This window comes from Entamoeba dispar, genomic scaffold, assembly GCF_000209125.1.
Source record: "Entamoeba dispar SAW760 scf_1105229457573 genomic scaffold, whole genome shotgun sequence".
Lineage (NCBI taxonomy): Eukaryota > Evosea > Mastigamoebida > Endamoebidae > Entamoeba > Entamoeba dispar.
The window spans coordinates 1-17153 of record NW_001852810.1 but is presented as its reverse complement, the minus strand read 5'-3'; the positions used below and the strand labels follow the sequence as shown (position 1 = coordinate 17153).

The following is a 17153-nucleotide window of genomic DNA, read 5'->3' as shown; positions in this document are numbered from 1 at the left end:
GTTCAATTTTTTTTTGATTTAATTATTTAATTTTAAGATATTATCATATCAATTTTCATTATAACAAATTAACATGTGATTTTAAGTTTTATAAATGATTATTAAAAATCCTATTTATTCGTTAAATCCTTAAAGACGTATAATAGTGGCGTTTTATTTAACTGTTGTTGATTTTTCAGAATAAAAAGACTAGAGATAAAGAATTTACTCAAAAACTATAACTAAAATAAATTCAATAAGATAAATTGAATTTGTTAGTATAATTATCAACAGCATTTTCAATAAAAAGGATTAAAGAACCAGAAATTCCTGAAGATGCAAATAATACTCCAAAAACTATCATAATGATACTAGAAACTTTTGTGCTTTTATTTTTTGAAACAAATAATGCCATTGAAGCAGGTAAGAAATGAACAAAATAACTTCCAGAAATACTACCATTTAATGATATTTGAATAGTACATTGCCAGAAAAAAGAAGACGATAATCCAATCAGAGAAAATATGAACATTGAAAGGATCCATCTTCTACGTTTACTTGGTTGCCAAGAGGTAAAATAAAATGATTCAATATCTTCATAGATAGTGACAAAGTAAGAAAGACTTTGAAGTAAGAAAATGATGATTAGAAGTATATTTAAGATAACTGCAAGTGAGTACATTGGAAGGTTTGATTGGTTTATAATAAGATAAGAAGAAAATGGCATACTTGTTGTCGATGGACCTAAAGAGAGACCTATACAAACTCCATAAACAATTGCAAAAAATATAACAATTATATAAGATAATATTACTGCTAATGGTGATTCACTAGGTTCATTAATCTTTTGTTTGAAAGGAGCAAATATACATATAAGCATTGAATATGAAGGAAAAATATGGTGGTGTCCAACATCCCTCCAAATATTATCAACAACATTGGTATTTGCTGCTATACCATTTATATATAATGAACCTAATGAATAGACAAAACCTAAGAAAAAAAGAAATGGTAAAATATAACAAGAATATACACTGACTAGTGTTAAGAGTTTAGAATAAGAGAAAAGATAAAATAATGGAGTAAGTAAGGTTATTACTAAAGATTTAATAATTGAATTTCCTTTCCACCATTGAGAGTGATCTGAATGTGTCATTGTCATTACTAAAGATTCTATTGAAGAGGAAACAATCGTTAAGATAATTCCCAACAAGAATATATTATAAAGTATCCTCATTGTTCTTGTTATTGATAACACTGTTCTTCCACCATTATGTTGAGAAAGGTCAGTAATTGTATATAATGCAGAGTTTTGCTGTATTACACGATATAGATATAAAGATATAGTAGAAATAATACCACTCAATAAAACTAAAATTGGATAAAATATCCCTGTTGATATAAACAAAAAAGGAAGAATAGTAAATTCAGGTCCCATTAAGGTTTGAATAGTCTGAAGTAATGTTGTAATAGTAATTGGTATTTCCATTCAACCCAAAACTATAAAATAAATAACAGTTTTTTGTTTTTCTCTTTTTTGTTTAATAATTTTTTAATTTTTGTTTTATTTTTAAGATTCTTTGATTTAAAATTTCTATTACTACACTATCTATGAGAAGATACTAATTCTTTATTCTAAATAGAATTCTTCAAAAAAAGTATACTCTTAATGTCACTTATCTTATTCAAATATAATTAGTAAAAAAAGAACATAATTTGAATCTTAATTGGTTATTATTCAAATAGTTAGAAAATTGTTTAACAAGAATATAAAAATAAACGAAATCCTAATTAAAGTGTTTTGAATATTTAATCATTTGAGTGTTTCAAAATTAAAAAGTGAATCGAGTAAATGAGTTTATCCTCTATTTTGACATTGTTAATAGTATTTCCTTTATCATTTAGTAACCAATAACGGTAGAAATATAAATAGAGGAGGGTTAGTTGTTTTAATTAACAACTCCTATCGTAGTTCCAAAGTAAATTTGGGAATTATAATTCTATTTTTAGTACTTTTTTAGAATAATCCACTTTCAGATAAATCAAATCTTACTTCAAAATTCTTCCATTTGATGGAATCACCAGAGAAGGCTTTAGAGATGTATTCCCAAAAGAATTTTTCAAAAGACATTACAATAAGTGATAGCCTTTCTTCTATTTCTCGTAGAAAACTAGAATTAATTAAAGCCTCAAGAACAAATAGAGAAAAAAAGAGTTTCCAACAATTACTTTGTATTGGATTACTTTCACAACACGTATCTTTAGTTATAAAATTACCCATTAAGAAGTCACATGTTACAATGGAATTTATTAAAGTCAAAAATATTCATTTCAAAAATGGAGAAGACCTTGAGATAGAAAACTTTATCATTAAAAGGTGTAATGAAATTTATAATTATGATATTGCAAATGGAATTCCATTAAAAACAGCTCAAAGAAGACTTGAAGTAAATAAAAAGATAGAGACTATCCACTTTCTTCAAGACATTCTTTTAGATTATGGGTACTTCTTTACTTTGGCCACTGAAAAAGGAAAGAAATCAACAAATAAACTTAATTATATTACTGAAGTTTTCAAAAATGGGAAATGTATTCTTTCAAAAGATCAATTACTGCCATATATTAATTCATTAAGATCCACAGTTAAATCAAAAGTAATGAACCATCATGGGTACTTCAAAGTTGAATCCCCACTCAATCCAAATAATGCTGAATAAATTATATGTTTTTTTATTTGTTTCTTTGACAACAAAAAATTTTTTGATATTATTCTTAATTGAGAATTTTTAATATCTTGGTCATTTAATTAAATACTATAATTTTGTGCCAAAACTCAAACTCTAACAGTATATAAGTGAGTCCACTTTAATTTAAAAAAAAAGCAATGCAAAAGATTGCAAGTCAACTTTTTTTTGTGAGGGGATTAAAAATGATTAACAAAAATTCCAAAGAATAAAATTCAAAAACACTAACAAAGAAAACAATAATTACTATAAGTAGACTAAAGAGATTTTGTGTATTAGAAGAGGTATTTTTCCAAAGAAAACTAAGAACAATCCAAGTCTTCTTTTGATTGTATGAAAAAACAAAAAAAAAGAATAGAAAAAATATAAAAACTAAAAAAACAAATATAAAGCAACCATGAAGAAATTAGATAAATATTCAATTATGATTGTGTCTAAATATCTTGAAAATATTCAAGACTTTCTTAACATTATTTTAGTTTGCAAAGCATACTCTCAAACACTGGATAAATTCCATTATAATCCTATTCCTATCACTACACAAACAATTAAATTATTTCAAAATATAGAAACACAATTTGTTTATTCCCATTCTGATTTATTGTTACCAACAGTTTCTCAATATGAAGTATGGTATCCTGTATCAATTTGTGAAGCACTAAAATATAAAAATACAATAAAAAAGTACAAAAATATTGAAATTTCTTCTATTGATACTCCTTTTGAAACTTCAGAATTTCAAAAATATATTTATAGCATAGGAGATAATGCATTTTGTAGACAACCAATTACGTCATTTAATTTTCCTTCAAAACTTACAAAATTAGGTGAGTCATCATTTTCTCATTGTAGTAATTTATTGTCTGTTGAACTTCCACCTTTTATTAAGTTAATAAAGTCTCATTGTTTTAGTAATTGTTCATGTCTTCAAACTGCTATTCTTTCTGATAATTTGACATCTCTTCCAAATAGTTGTTTTCAAGAATGTAGGTGTTTATCAATTCTTCACCTTCCTTCAGTCTTAACATCAATAGGTGATCTTTGTTTCTTTCAATGCAACCGAATTACTTCTATTAAATTACCTCAAACTCTTAAAGTATTATCAAAACGTTCTTTTGGATGCTGTAGAGGGTTAGAACATATCGAATTTCCAGATACTCTTGATATTATTGGAGAAGAATGTTTTTGTTTTTGTAATGGCCTCACTGAAATACAGCTTCCTTCTCAACTTAAAACTCTAGCCAAAGGAGCTTTCACTAATTGTAATAGTATTAAACAAATTATTATCCCATTGTCAGTAACGAAAATCCCAGGGTGTTGTTTCTATCAATGTGCTTCTTTATCTTCAATTCAATTCCCATCTTTATTACGGTCAATTGGCATAGACGCATTTTCTGATTGTTCAAGATTAACTTCAGTACTTTTTCCAAATAGTCTCACAACCATTGCATCTTCCTCATTTACTCGTTGTTTCATTCTAAAAAATATTAGTTTTTCATCAAATCTTCAAACAATCCATTCAAATGCATTTTCTGGATGTTCTCAACTAACTTCTTTGGTATTCCCATCAAATCTTCATTGTATTAGACCAAAAGCCTTTAAAGATTGCATAAATCTCCAACGAATTAGTTTCTCAAAAACCCCTCTTACTATTGGAGAATATGCGTTTAGTCATTGTACATCACTGACTTATGTTAAAGGATTAACAGAGAAATGCCTTATTTCTTCAAATGCTTTTGAACATGTACCAATAAAAGTTCAGTCAACAGGATGTATAATAAGTTGATGTTATTTCAAATTATTTTAAGACTTCTCTTCATTTACAAAGAATTCAAATACTAATGTGTTTCATTGGTTTATTTTTTTAAAACATAATTAACTTTCTTCTTGTTGAAGGATTTTCAACTAAAAAAATAAATATCAATTCTTAAAAAAAAAGAAAAAATACCTAAAATAAAATGAACTTTTGTTTTATTTTAGTTTTTTCATTCTTAATCAACAACAACATCGTTGACATTTTCTTCACCATCTACCTTAGAATAACCGTTATCAACTTCTCCACTACAGAAAGTAACTATTGCAATGAATATAATAAGAAGAATTGTTAGAAGAAGATAAACACCTCCAGAAATGAAATTTTGAAGTGAAGCACCACGAACTTTTTGAGTAGCATTATAACAAGTAAGTTGTTGTTGATATCCAACAGCTGAATCACATGGTGGGAAATCACGAGAAGTTTTCCATCCACAACATTGGAAAGCATTTTCATATTGTGTTAAATGAGAACTCATTGTACTGTCTGATGCAGTTAATAAGAAGAAATATGAATATCCATATAAACCCATCATTCCAAGAGCAGTTAAACCTAATAAAATATAAATAATTATTGTGATGAACCTTAACCATCTCTGTTCAATAAAAACAACTAAAATCGAAATTATTCCAACAAAAGCAGCAATACCTCCACATGCCATCATTTCAATTTGATAAGTCTTTTTTGAATACATATAAAGATGATTACTTGATTTAATATTCTTTAATTCTGGCATATTATGTACTGGTCCAATATATATTAACACAAATAAAGCAGCTCCACTTAACTATTTTACACTATTAATATCTTTTTATCTTTTTTTACAATAATAACGTACAAACAACAAGAATAATCCCAGTTATTAATAAGAATAACTTAGATAATGAAAACATCTAATATAATTATTCATTTTTAGTTCTTTTATTTTTAATTCTTTTTCTTTCAAATAAGGTTTTAATATTTTTATTCTTTTCTATTGAACAACTACGAAATAACTCTAAATCTCTAAAGTTGTTTTTGTTTATTTAAAAAACTGTAAACTCTTTAAAAAAATTTCATCAAGAAAAAGAAATTTGAATAAGAATTATTTTGAATTAATTAATGGTGGAATGTCAGTAGGTTGAACAACTATTTGTGATGGAATTAATTCTTTTTTTTCTTCTTCATCACCAAGATCTCTCTTTTTATTTTCTTTTGCAAGTTCTGAGTAATGAGAACGTTCGTCTTCACTTAGTGCTTTCCATTTATCACTTAACATAGTCATAACTTCATTTCCAGAAACACCTTCTTGTTTAAGTTCTTCTCGATGTTCTTTACAAAACAATAAATACTAATTTATTAAATAATTTTTAATTTTATTTCATAATACTTTAAAATAAATGATTAAACAAACAGGATGCCATTCTTCTTTTCTTTTCATTCCGTCATTCTTTTTCTTCTTAATTGAATACCCTTCTTCTCCTAATAATACATTTTCAATTATCGCTGTTTTAAAATATGTTTGAATAACATCTTCTTGTTCGCTTTCCCATAATTCTAATGCTCTTTCTTCTGCAATTTTCATTGTTAATGTTGGATTTTCTCTGATAAGTTCTCTTCCCTTCCATTTCATATAAATTCCTTTTGCTAAGTCTGTTAGCTCTCCTTCTCTACGTTCATTCTTTTCTTTCACTGTAATCTTCTTCCGTTTCTTCTCTTCAAATGGTTTTGGTAATTTTGGTGATTGCATCTCTTCTTTATTTTCCCGTTGAGTTGCGTAGGTTTCCTAGAACTCCCATTCCATCTTAAAAAACCCTAAATTTCCGGGATTCTCATTTATCTTTTTTAAAAATTTTTTTTGTATATATAACATATAATAATTATAATTATTATTATAGTTTAATTTACTAGAGTTATTTTTTATTTAAAAGAGAATTAAAAAAGAAAAATGTTGAATATTGGAATACATTTCATTGATGAAGTTAGAAGAGTGAATTGTAATGTATTACCAGTAATGTATTCTGACATTTTTTATAATAAAATTAAAAAGGAAGATTCAATAGTTATTAAAAGTTTGAATTTAATTTTTAAAAATTGAGTAATTGAAAAAGTATTAATAAAAGAAGTTAGTGAAGAAAATAAAACCATAGGAGGTATTATTGGGATGAAAGAAAAAGACAAGTATATTTTAATGACGTTAGCAGTATACACTAAGTTTCAAGGAAAAGGATATGGGAGTAAACTTGTTGAGTGTTTTATTCAAAAGGTTAAAGAAAAAGGTATAAGAAAGATTGAAGTTCAGGTTCAGATTGATAATAAAAATGCAATTGAGTTTTATACTAAATTTGGATTCAGAAAGATAAAAATTATTCCAAGAGCTTATCCTCGATTACCCCATCCAAACGGATATCTTTATGAATTAATAATAAATACAAAGTAAAAATTAAAAAGTTAATAATTAATAAGTTTCATATTCAAACATTAATAAACAATCAAATTAACTTTTTAATATTACATCAAATAACTTTATTTATGAAAAAGAATTAAAAATAATTCATTTTAAAATATTTTTGTCATTAATGAAAAGAATTTATTGAAATAAAAGATTTAATACAGTAATGGAAACTATTATTTAATTGATTATTTCATGAGTTTTATTAGTTCATTATTACTTATTTTTATAATAATAGTATAAATATAAGAACTACAACAAAAATAGAAGTTAATTACTTGTTTTGTTACCATTCTAAACTATTATTTGTTTATAATCAGAATAATTACGATTTTTTATATTAAATTTTTTAAAAATCATTTTTTTGATGTGATTGTGTAAATTAATGTTAGAATAAAAATATATGCAATAATATTTATTAGCTTATTAACATAACCACCTACATTCTTTTTTGTTCTTGTCGTATAATAGTATTATAATTGGTTTGTACAATTACCAGTGTCTAAATAATTAGATAAACAAATTAATAAGTTATCTATTAAAATGAATGGAGAATAAAAACAAGTATAGTTAAATCATATATTATATTGATGATTTAAAGATAATAACAAACATCATCAATGAAATTGAAAAAAAAACAAACAAATTAACAAAAGAAATATTTAATAGAATATGATTAAAAATAAATATAGAAAAGAGTGTGATAATGAATAATATCAATGGCCAAATAAATGGAGAATTAGCTGAATTACCAAGAGTAACTAATGATAACCCTTATAAATATCTTGGTATTGAAATAAGAGATAAAATAAATATTAATAAGTATTATACAAGAATATTAAATGATGTATCTTCTATTCTATCATCATTAAATATTATGAAATATAATAGCCTCAATACAATAAGAAATATTAATAATGATATAATCTCAAAATTAAGATATTGATTCTGTATTATCAAATGGAAACTTGTTGACTTTGAGAATATAGATAAACAAATAATAAATTCATTGATACAACTCCAATTATATAATAAAAACATCAATACAAGCAGCTTATATATTACATTGGAAGAAAACACATAAAAGTTCTAAAGAATTAATTGAATTATTATTAATTTTATTTGAATTACAATAACTTCTATTGAAAAGTATAACTTTTTTTATTTATAAAAGAAATTAGTGCCATCGAATGTCAACTGTAATGGAGATTTATATGGAATTCCAAACTCTGTGACAAAAGAGGCATTTGCATAGATTGTGTTTTCTATAGTTCTTATTCCATAACAATTATGACAATGACCAAACACAACCAATTTAGGATGAAAAGACTTAACAAAAGAGTTTATCTTATAACTTCCACCATTAAAAGTTTTCCAGTTAAATGTCCAATGATCTACAACCATAGTATCCATTATGCCATAAGGAGGTTCATGAGAAACACAAACTAATACTTGATTTTCATTTACATCAAGATGAGCTGGTTTGCGAAAATTAAAAAGAGATCCATAAAACACAATGTTCTCTATTACTACACTGGTATTAGTTAGTAAGTGAATATTTTCACATTCATCAATTAACCATTTTTCACTTTCTGGTAAATGAGCTTTCATCTCTCGTTCATTATTTCCTAAAACAACAATTTTGTGAGTTGCCTTTTGCTTGTTTAACCATTTTCCAAAATTTCTAACAGTCTTTTCATTCCCATTATTCGTAAAATCTCCACAATGAATCAATATATCACATTGAGGAATTGATACAAACCTATGAAAGCCATGTGTGTCTGAGGTGATTACAATATTCAAATTTCTTGAATTACCTTTTTGCTGTACAGACATTTTTTACAAATAATTTTAAGTTAGTTATTTTTAAATTTTATAATTTGACGAAATATTCTCTTGATTTGCTCAAAAAACAAATAGAACTTAAGATACTATTAAAAACATATGATTTTCTCATTATCACAAAATGAAAAAAAAAGATTAAAAAGAAAAGAATGAAACAAAAAAAATTTATGTCAGAAATAATTCGAGATGATCTTACACCAGATTTGACCACCCAGCCAGGGAGTAATACCCTTAAACAAAAAATTACAAATTTCTATACTAAAATTAGTGGACCAACAGAAGAAAATATTATCAATTGTTGTTATAATGGAGATTGTATTGGATTAATGAAATACAAAGACAGTGGAGAAAATTTAGATATTAATGATAAGTGTGGAAATACATTATTACATATTGCTGTCAAAGGTAGACAAGGGGATATGATTCAGTTCCTTGTCAATCTAGGCATGGACATAAATTGTGTGAATGCTGAAGGAATTACACCACTAATGTATGCAATTGAATTAGGATTTGATGATATTGCTTTAGATATTCTTCAAGTTAAATCATTGGATTTAAATCATTGGGATCATATGGGAAGAACTGCACTTCATTATTGTGCATTATATGGAAATGCTGTGATGGCTAATATACTATTAGAAAATGGAATTGATGTTGACAAGTGTGATATTAATGGATATAATGCTTTACACATTTGTTGTGAGTGTAATTGTTTTAATGTTGCTAAAGTATTGTTAAGATGGCACATTGATTTAGAAAAGACAAATAAATATGGATTTATACCATTAGGAACTGCTGTAAATCATCAAAACCGTAACATGGTACGTTTAATTACAGCAGCAATGAGAGGAACTGACCACAAAAACTTTGAACAAAAAGTTAGTGCTATGCTTGATTTGACCTGTGATAAAAATCATTACAATAAGATCATTGAAGAAATGCCACTTCATTTTAAGGGAGGTCAAAATGACTTTGAAGAGATTCGTCCTGAATAATTAGAATTTTGTTTATATATATGGTTATAAAAAGTAAAAAATGGTTACTCTAATTCATAATATTATTAAAATTTTTTGTACTTATAATAGGTTTTATATAATGTAATAATGAGTGAATATTACTAACACTTGACTTCTGTTTTTTTAAACACAAATCTGTAGGTAGTTATTAATAAAATAATAAAAACAAAGAAGAAAACAATAAGAGAGAATTTGTTTTAATTTTTAATTTAAATAATATAAAAAAGAGTATATCTTATTCTTTATTTCTTTAAAGGACATACACGTTTTATTCTTCTTGGGTGGAAATAACATTCGTTCATATTTCCAGGAAAGTCAAAAAGGAAGGAGAAATAGAGTCTAAAAAATAAAATTCACTATATAAAACCACTTATTAGTTTTTAATTAGTTAAGGAGAAATTATTCCAGTTTTTAAAAGATTTAGTTTCTAGTAAAGTATATTAAATAAATTATTATTTGAATAGAAAGGAAAATTAAAATAAAATAGAAGGATATAAAGTGTTATTAGTTTATTTTGTTATAGAAATATATTTTATAAAGTAATAAAAAAATATATAATATTAATTTTTTAGCTACAAAACTATTTTAATCGATTAAAATGGTAGACATAATTAAGAAACAACTAATAGAATCATCTATAATATTCTAGTCTTATAGGATCTGGTTCTATTTAATTCTATTATTCTGAGTATAAAGAAATTGCCTATTTTGATTTAATAAGAACCAATATAAAAAAATAAATAATTGACTTGTTTGTGAAAAAGGTTATTTTAAAGAAAGAAATTAAATTAGTATATTGAAAGTGAAAAAATATTATCAAAAAGATAAATTGAAATATGCCTACATTTATTTGAATAGAATATTCTTTAGAGAACAATAAACACCACCCCTCTTTATTTGAATGAAAACCTAATATAAATTTATTTGAACTTAAATTTTATCAGAAGACATGATTCAATCATTTTCACTATTACTAATCACTATTATTAATGCATTAATTTGTTGGTATTCTTATTTTAATAAATTACCAACTTTAAAATTCTTTAGTAAGCCACCTTTTTGTATCTTTTTATCATTATTTACTTACGATGTTCTTGGTATTTCTTCATGGCCTTTTATTCTTGGATTAGTTTTAAGTTTTCTTGGAGATTTCTTTTTATTGTTCACAGAACAGGTATTATTTTTGATTGGAGCATTTTCATTTTTATTTGCACATGTCTTTTATTCAATTGGTTTTAATGCAACATTATCTGTTTGTTATATTTCTTTCCTTTAACAATATTTTTTATTAATTAAAGTAAAAGAAATGTATGTAAATCTCTAATTCTTTTAGTCTGATGCTCAAATTAATTATCTTTGTTATATTGTTGTTGTATTACCAATTCTTGGGGCACTTATTATATATCGTCTTGCTAATAAAGAACAGAAAGGACCACTTGTTTCTGGATGTTTCCTTTATATGTCTTTTGTTGCTATAGGAATGTTTAATTGTTTTAGAACATTAACAGACCCTTCTTGGAATTTACTTTCATCATTAATATGTTGTAGCAGTTATTTCATTTTTTTCATTAGTGATTTGTTAGTAAGTTTCAATGAATTAGTGAAAACCACCTGGTTAGTTTCTCTGTTAATAATAATAACATACCATATTGCACAAATTGGTATTGTTTGTGGGTTAGTATTAAATATAAATTATGACCATTTAATAGCTTTATTAAACTAAATTGTGCTTTGAATTTAAAAAAAAGTTTTGTTGTTTATTTTGGTTTTTTTTAAAAAAAAAGAAAGAAACATTAAGAAAACAACATCAAAAGTACTAACTGAAGAACTGGTTCATCACAAATTACTAATTTTATAAAGCAATATATAACCCCCACCTATTTTAGTTGTTTGAAACATTTTACTTTTCAAAGAAACAGAACTAATTTATTTATTCTCAAGTCGGATGAATATTGATAGTGTGAAAATTGTAATTCCAATCAATTGTTCTGTTTCTCAGCTGATTAATCAAGTCAACTATGAAATGAATAAACATGGAAATTACCTTTCCTTCACAACAATTCCAAAACAGCTAGAAACTCTTCCACTTTCAGAATTTCTTTGCATAACAAATTTAAAAATAGAAGAAACAATAGAATCTCCAACTGAATCTCCAATTGATAATTCTTCTATTAAAACACAATCCCCAACAATCCCTCAAGAAAAAAATATTAAATTAAAAAAGAAAACAAGAAAGTCTGGGGAGTTTTATCTCCCTCAACAACTCGCTACTTGTCATTATTGTAAGAAAAGAAAACCTGTATCTTTTCAATGTCTCAAATCTCCACCTCATCGTTTTTGTCAAAGTTGTTTGAAAAAAACTAAATGTTCTGATACATGTCCTATTTGTACTGACCGTTGCTGTTGTTCACGTTGTCGAAGTGCTCGTCAATTAAATTAATTTGTTTAAAAAGTATTTTTATTTTTTTTGTTATCAAGATTTTTGAAATAAATTGAGGAAATCAAAGATCTGATAAAAAGTCTGAGAACTTAAAACATTAAAGGATAATTTGTGATTGATAAAATGCCATTGAAAATTACTGTTATCCAATCAGACGTACTTTCGACACTTGAAGAAACACTTCAACACATTTCCTGTTTGATAAAAAATAGTGAAAAGAGTGATCTATATTTATTACCTGAGGGGTTTACAACAGGATTTGATGTTGATTTACCTAAAATCGCACATAAAGAAGCAGGAAAACAAATAGTTTTATGGATGACTGAAATAGCACAAGAAATGAAAGCGGCTATTGTTGGATCAATTTTTGTTGAAGATAATAACAAATATTTTAATAGAATGTATTTTGTAGATGAAACAGGTGTTGTTGCTCATTATAATAAAACTCATTTATTTAAATTAATGGATTATGAAACAAGTCTTACTGCAGGGACAGAAAAGGTAATTGTTTCTTGGAAAGGAGTTAACTTTTTATTATGTATTTGTAACGATATTCGTTTCCCAGCATTTTTAAGAAATCTTAAACTTGAATATGATGTCATTTTATGTTCAATTAATTGTAATGACATATTTAATCATTCTATTCCATTACTATGTGGTGGAAGGGCATGTGAGAATTTATGTTATTGTGTTGTAGCAAACAGAGTTGGTACTGATCATTTGAATTGTAGATATCTAGGTAATTCATGTGCTTTTGATTGTTGGTCAAATCAATTACTAAAAGCTGAAGATAAGCCTGTAGCTGTTTCATGTACTATTGATAAAGAACTTTTGGATAAACTTCGTATCAAATATCCAATTAATCAAGACTTCGATATGTTCCAATTAAATAATCCATATCGTCAAGTTATTTATGAAAAGAAATAATTTGATTTTTAATGAAACTAATTTAATGGTAGACAAGTATATTTTTTTTATTTAAATTATTTTTTATTACTGAAGAACCAACATTATTTTAAATAAAATTAACTTTTCTTTTTTTCTACTATTACTAATCTAACATATTATCAAGTTCAATTTAAATCAATAACTCTTTGTCATATTTCAAAAACCAGTTTTATAAAATGTCTTATTGTTCATTGACATTTATTTATCAATCTATCTCAAGTAACTTTTTTGATTGATAAACCACACATTTACATACTTTTTATTAATTGGTATTTCTTTGTATAAAATACTTTCTTGGTCATAATTTCTTTATGAAAGAAAAATATGATTAGTAGTTTAAAAAAAGAAGTAAATTAAATTATGGTCATATGTTAGTCCATTGAATTAATAATATTTTTAAGGATAATTTCTTGTTATTAACATAATAAAAAAGATGGTACAAGGAAAAATAAAGGTGTTTAAATTGGGAGAAGGCACCTTTTTCATCAAATAAGAATCCTAAACTATTTTGAGGTATATTGGCTAGGTGTATTCGGTTTAGAAATACACTGTTCTAGGGATGGAATTGAATATTTTGAAAGAATACTACTATTTATTAAAACAGTTTGGTTTCTTCCAAATAAGTTTTCAACAGCACTTTGAAAGGAAATCCCAATTTCTATTAAACGTTCCATAGGTACTGTCTCTCCTGAAGTAAGAATAATCGAACTAATTTTAACTAGTTGTTCAGTTAATTTTGCACGTTTTGTTTTTCTTATTGTAAATGAATATCCTAAAGATCTTAAAAGATATAATAATCCATTACAAATTTGAGCTTCACGAGTTCTATTATACTGTTTATTATTCATATTGTCAACAGAAACAGGTTCTTCACTCAAGGTTTCCTTCATAAATTGTGAATTAAGTTTAGCAATTGATGACTGATCATAAGTTGTATTGTTCAACACTACAGTCTCTGGTAGTAACATTTTTATTGTTTGTTTTGTTCGTTTACTTTTTCTGAAAGTAACAATTGCCCCTGCTTTCATTATTAATGTATATATAACGCTATTTGTTACTGTACTTTCGCCATTTCTTGATATTCTTTTTCTATTCCTTAAGGTCTCTTTATCAATAACAGATTTAACTATTGTTTTTCTACTGTAATCATCACTCCTCTCTTCAGACATTTCTATCTCAAAATCCCAGTTCATCTTGGAATTACTTTTTAAAGTTGATTATCTGATTTTATAAGCTATTTTTGTAATATATAACATTAAACCTGATTACTTAAAAATGAATTAATAAAATACTTAACACAAGCACTCCTCCTCACCAATATCTGGGATATATGCTTCGAATTATTTTTTGTAGAGGTATTAAAAAAATAATAGTTATGTACGAATAAATTAGAACTTTTTTAGATACAATTAACTACAACATATTAATAATAATAAGTAAAAGGCGTTTATTCTGTTAGAGGAGTTTATTTGTAATGACGTAAGTTATTTTTAATTAAGAGATATAACCAACGATAAAAAGTTTAGTATTTGTTTTATAAGACAGTATTCTTAATATTTTTATAATGAATTTAAAATAATAACAATATTATTTGAGACATAACAAAAATAGAAAAAAATAACTTATTCTAAGTTATTGATAGATAATGGTCACAAAAAGGATTCTTGTACATATCATGAAATATTTATTTATTGACTATCTAGAGGGTCTTGAAAATAATCAATTAAATATTAGTTTTAAGAATTTGAGTGGAGTCCTAAAGAAGATTAGAATTAGAAAAGATACATTTTATTCATTAAATTTACCAATTAACATTATTCAAGGGAAATTAGAGACTATCAAAGTTATAGTTCAAAGTTTAACACTATCTAGTTAATTATTTTTATTGAAGGAGTAACAGTAAAATGTAAATCACAAAAAAAATTTATTAAATGAAGAAAATGAAAGATTCAAAGAATTAAGAAAAGTTATTAAAGGGGTATGAACATAAAAATGAATTAGACCTACTAAACAATATTGAAATAGTCATTTCTCAAATTACAATAATTTATAATGATATTACAACATCACAATTATTTATTGATAAAATTGTGATAAAAATGGAATTGTTTCAATTCAAAAATATCAGTATTAAATGTCGAATACAAAACATTAATGATAATTCTTATTTATTAAATGCCTCCAATAATATCAATTAAATTATCACCAATATCAATAAGAATTCATCGATGTTATTATCATTTAAATAAAAGTAGTTATTCAACAGTTATACAATTAACTTCACTTTACGTATGTACTCTAAACAAATTAAATACTAGAACTCTTCCTTCATAATCCCCAATTAAAAATCCAAAAGATCTTAGAAATTTGCATTTAAAACAATACAGTTACAATTAATGAATACAATATTTTGAAAAGAATTAGTAGATAAAATTAAATATAAATATATTAATAATCAAATAGATATTATGCTTAAGAGTTCTTAAATATGAACAATTACATTCAGTGAAAGTTATTAAGCAAAGACTTACTTCAAGAGAAATAGCTTATTTAAGAAAATTGGCTTCTCTTCGTTTGAGTACAGAAGAAGAATTTAATAAGAAAAGTAGTTCTTTTTTAGATGCGTTAAAAAATAAAACAACTTATCTCCAAAAGAATTAGAAAAGTTTTACAGTTGAATTGATTTAAACATTTTTAAATAAAATAAAAGAACTGAAGAATTAAATGAAACAATTTCCAATATAATTATTTCAATTGAAGAAATTGATGATACTAAAATTCAAAATATTAATTGGAAAGGAAGTATTAAATAAAACTTTATTCAATTTCAAAGTTGTATTGATAATTTATTATTAACACAAACATATTGCGAATAAATTAAGTTATTATTTAAATTTGACCCAAAATATGATACTGATATTCAAATCTCAATTTCATCAAAACAAATTAATAGAATAAAAACAACGATTATTAAAAATTGATTAAATGGAGTTTTATTAACACAATTAATATTAAATATAATTTCAATTCTCTTCTTATATTAAAATAAACGAACTTTTAAAAACTCTCATTCAACAAAATGAATATCAAAAACAACTTCCCAAAATTACTACTATAATTGACTATGAGCAAATTAGTTTATCTATTAATGGAAAAGATAATAACTTTAAAATAATTATTCCTCTTTTAAAAATTGAAGGATTTAATAATTAAATTATTATTACTATTAATGTAAATACACAATTTAATAATAGTCAGTTGGCTAATTTGAAAATGCTAACTTGTTGTTATTTAATTGAAAGTTATAACGATTTATTTATTAAAGTTCATTGTTTATTGGTGCCAATTCAATGTAATGTTAATATGGGATACTATTAAATATTTATTATCACCTATTAATAAAGTTATTAAATTTAATTCATTACCACTACATGAAACAATCAAAAGTAATAAAGATAAATAAACAAAATCAATTAACTATTCCTTCAGAACATAATTATAATGGTATTTCTCATTATATTAAACAAAAGAAAAATATAAAACTCTCTTTCGAAATTGAGTGTTTTCTTATTTAGTATCAATAAAAACTATTATAAAAGTTTCTTTTAATTCTTTTCTATTTAATTTTGACCTCTTTAGACATATTTTTATTTTCAATTCTTACTTAAACTAATTTCAATTATTTTTAATAGTATTCAAGTTATTGAAACATCAGATCCTTTTATTACTTCTTTTTTAATCTTTTCTAATAAAGAAAATTTAGTTAAAAGAATCAAACACAAATAGTTATTGGAAGTATTTTAATTAATTACCTTCTTTTATATCAAATTAATTAATTTTTCATTACAACCTACAACTGTTCAACTTCCTTTTAAATTATCAATGAATTCTCTCTTAAGTAATTTAGAAATAATTTATGATGGATTTATTAGTTTAT

General features: G+C 24.8%; 12 protein-coding genes across 12 annotated transcripts, besides 26 other annotated features; 7 read left to right on the top strand and 5 right to left on the bottom strand.

Annotated features, from left to right (window-relative positions):
- The first annotated feature begins 4 nt into the window (after positions 1 to 4).
- Positions 5 to 109: a sequence feature (AT_rich).
- Positions 110 to 232: 123 nt separating this feature from the next.
- Positions 233 to 1468, bottom strand: EDI_284070 (uncharacterized protein; the record flags this gene model as incomplete). The annotated part of the gene is made up of 1 exon (XM_001733575.1): positions 233 to 1468. One exon carries the CDS (start codon positions 1466 to 1468, stop codon positions 233 to 235), a length of 1236 nt encoding a protein of 411 aa, XP_001733627.1.
- A 51-nt stretch (positions 1469 to 1519) lies between these two features.
- Positions 1520 to 1553: a sequence feature (AT_rich).
- A 498-nt stretch (positions 1554 to 2051) lies between these two features.
- Positions 2052 to 2696, top strand: EDI_284060 (uncharacterized protein; the record flags this gene model as incomplete). Its single annotated transcript, XM_001733574.1, has 1 exon — positions 2052 to 2696. The coding sequence occupies one exon, from the start codon at positions 2052 to 2054 to the stop codon at positions 2694 to 2696; it is 645 nt and encodes a 214-aa protein (XP_001733626.1).
- Positions 2697 to 3059: 363 nt separating this feature from the next.
- Positions 3060 to 3114: a microsatellite.
- A 6-nt stretch (positions 3115 to 3120) lies between these two features.
- EDI_284050 (uncharacterized protein) lies at positions 3121 to 4509 on the top strand (the record flags this gene model as incomplete). The annotated part of the gene is made up of 1 exon (XM_001733573.1): positions 3121 to 4509. One exon carries the CDS (start codon positions 3121 to 3123, stop codon positions 4507 to 4509), a length of 1389 nt encoding a protein of 462 aa, XP_001733625.1.
- A 205-nt stretch (positions 4510 to 4714) lies between these two features.
- Positions 4715 to 5429, bottom strand: EDI_284040 (uncharacterized protein; the record flags this gene model as incomplete). The annotated part of the gene is made up of 2 exons (XM_001733572.1): positions 4715 to 5323; positions 5379 to 5429. The coding sequence occupies 2 exons, from the start codon at positions 5427 to 5429 to the stop codon at positions 4715 to 4717; spliced, it is 660 nt and encodes a 219-aa protein (XP_001733624.1).
- Positions 5090 to 5111: a sequence feature (AT_rich).
- A 191-nt stretch (positions 5430 to 5620) lies between the features above and the next one.
- On the bottom strand, positions 5621 to 6265 carry EDI_284030 (uncharacterized protein; the record flags this gene model as incomplete). Its single annotated transcript, XM_001733571.1, has 2 exons — positions 5621 to 5866; positions 5930 to 6265. The coding sequence occupies 2 exons, from the start codon at positions 6263 to 6265 to the stop codon at positions 5621 to 5623; spliced, it is 582 nt and encodes a 193-aa protein (XP_001733623.1).
- Positions 5859 to 5917: a sequence feature (AT_rich).
- Positions 6266 to 6356: 91 nt separating the features above from the next.
- Positions 6357 to 6445: a sequence feature (AT_rich).
- Positions 6446 to 6463: 18 nt separating this feature from the next.
- EDI_284020 (N-acetyltransferase separation anxiety, putative) lies at positions 6464 to 6955 on the top strand (the record flags this gene model as incomplete). Its single annotated transcript, XM_001733570.1, has 2 exons — positions 6464 to 6587; positions 6666 to 6955. 2 exons carry the CDS (start codon positions 6464 to 6466, stop codon positions 6953 to 6955), a joined length of 414 nt encoding a protein of 137 aa, XP_001733622.1.
- Positions 6542 to 6564: a sequence feature (AT_rich).
- Positions 6933 to 7087: a sequence feature (AT_rich).
- A 92-nt stretch (positions 7088 to 7179) lies between these two features.
- Positions 7180 to 7216: a sequence feature (AT_rich).
- Positions 7217 to 7297: 81 nt separating this feature from the next.
- Positions 7298 to 7333: a sequence feature (AT_rich).
- Positions 7334 to 7466: 133 nt separating this feature from the next.
- Positions 7467 to 8033: a repeat region.
- Positions 8034 to 8062: 29 nt separating this feature from the next.
- Positions 8063 to 8091: a sequence feature (AT_rich).
- A 37-nt stretch (positions 8092 to 8128) lies between these two features.
- EDI_284010 (uncharacterized protein) lies at positions 8129 to 8803 on the bottom strand (the record flags this gene model as incomplete). The annotated part of the gene is made up of 1 exon (XM_001733569.1): positions 8129 to 8803. The coding sequence occupies one exon, from the start codon at positions 8801 to 8803 to the stop codon at positions 8129 to 8131; it is 675 nt and encodes a 224-aa protein (XP_001733621.1).
- Positions 8802 to 8849: a sequence feature (AT_rich).
- An 81-nt stretch (positions 8850 to 8930) lies between these two features.
- Positions 8931 to 8976: a microsatellite.
- EDI_284000 (ankyrin repeat-containing protein, putative) lies at positions 8962 to 9807 on the top strand (the record flags this gene model as incomplete). The annotated part of the gene is made up of 1 exon (XM_001733568.1): positions 8962 to 9807. One exon carries the CDS (start codon positions 8962 to 8964, stop codon positions 9805 to 9807), a length of 846 nt encoding a protein of 281 aa, XP_001733620.1.
- Positions 9808 to 9863: 56 nt separating this feature from the next.
- Positions 9864 to 9884: a sequence feature (AT_rich).
- Positions 9885 to 9973: 89 nt separating this feature from the next.
- Positions 9974 to 9994: a sequence feature (AT_rich).
- Positions 9995 to 10023: 29 nt separating this feature from the next.
- Positions 10024 to 10054: a sequence feature (AT_rich).
- A 210-nt stretch (positions 10055 to 10264) lies between these two features.
- Positions 10265 to 10399: a sequence feature (AT_rich).
- Positions 10400 to 10553: 154 nt separating this feature from the next.
- Positions 10554 to 10574: a sequence feature (AT_rich).
- A 203-nt stretch (positions 10575 to 10777) lies between these two features.
- EDI_283990 (uncharacterized protein) lies at positions 10778 to 11551 on the top strand (the record flags this gene model as incomplete). The annotated part of the gene is made up of 2 exons (XM_001733567.1): positions 10778 to 11080; positions 11162 to 11551. The coding sequence occupies 2 exons, from the start codon at positions 10778 to 10780 to the stop codon at positions 11549 to 11551; spliced, it is 693 nt and encodes a 230-aa protein (XP_001733619.1).
- A 222-nt stretch (positions 11552 to 11773) lies between these two features.
- EDI_283980 (uncharacterized protein) lies at positions 11774 to 12268 on the top strand (the record flags this gene model as incomplete). The annotated part of the gene is made up of 1 exon (XM_001733566.1): positions 11774 to 12268. The coding sequence occupies one exon, from the start codon at positions 11774 to 11776 to the stop codon at positions 12266 to 12268; it is 495 nt and encodes a 164-aa protein (XP_001733618.1).
- Positions 12030 to 12051: a sequence feature (AT_rich).
- Positions 12258 to 12297: a sequence feature (AT_rich).
- A 94-nt stretch (positions 12298 to 12391) lies between these two features.
- Positions 12392 to 13195, top strand: EDI_283970 (uncharacterized protein; the record flags this gene model as incomplete). The annotated part of the gene is made up of 1 exon (XM_001733565.1): positions 12392 to 13195. One exon carries the CDS (start codon positions 12392 to 12394, stop codon positions 13193 to 13195), a length of 804 nt encoding a protein of 267 aa, XP_001733617.1.
- Positions 13196 to 13232: 37 nt separating this feature from the next.
- Positions 13233 to 13264: a sequence feature (AT_rich).
- A 455-nt stretch (positions 13265 to 13719) lies between these two features.
- EDI_283960 (uncharacterized protein) lies at positions 13720 to 14385 on the bottom strand (the record flags this gene model as incomplete). Its single annotated transcript, XM_001733564.1, has 1 exon — positions 13720 to 14385. The coding sequence occupies one exon, from the start codon at positions 14383 to 14385 to the stop codon at positions 13720 to 13722; it is 666 nt and encodes a 221-aa protein (XP_001733616.1).
- A 381-nt stretch (positions 14386 to 14766) lies between these two features.
- Positions 14767 to 14809: a sequence feature (AT_rich).
- An 834-nt stretch (positions 14810 to 15643) lies between these two features.
- Positions 15644 to 15672: a sequence feature (AT_rich).
- Positions 15673 to 16219: 547 nt separating this feature from the next.
- Positions 16220 to 16240: a sequence feature (AT_rich).
- A 176-nt stretch (positions 16241 to 16416) lies between these two features.
- Positions 16417 to 16469: a sequence feature (AT_rich).
- The last annotated feature ends 684 nt before the right edge of the window (positions 16470 to 17153 follow it).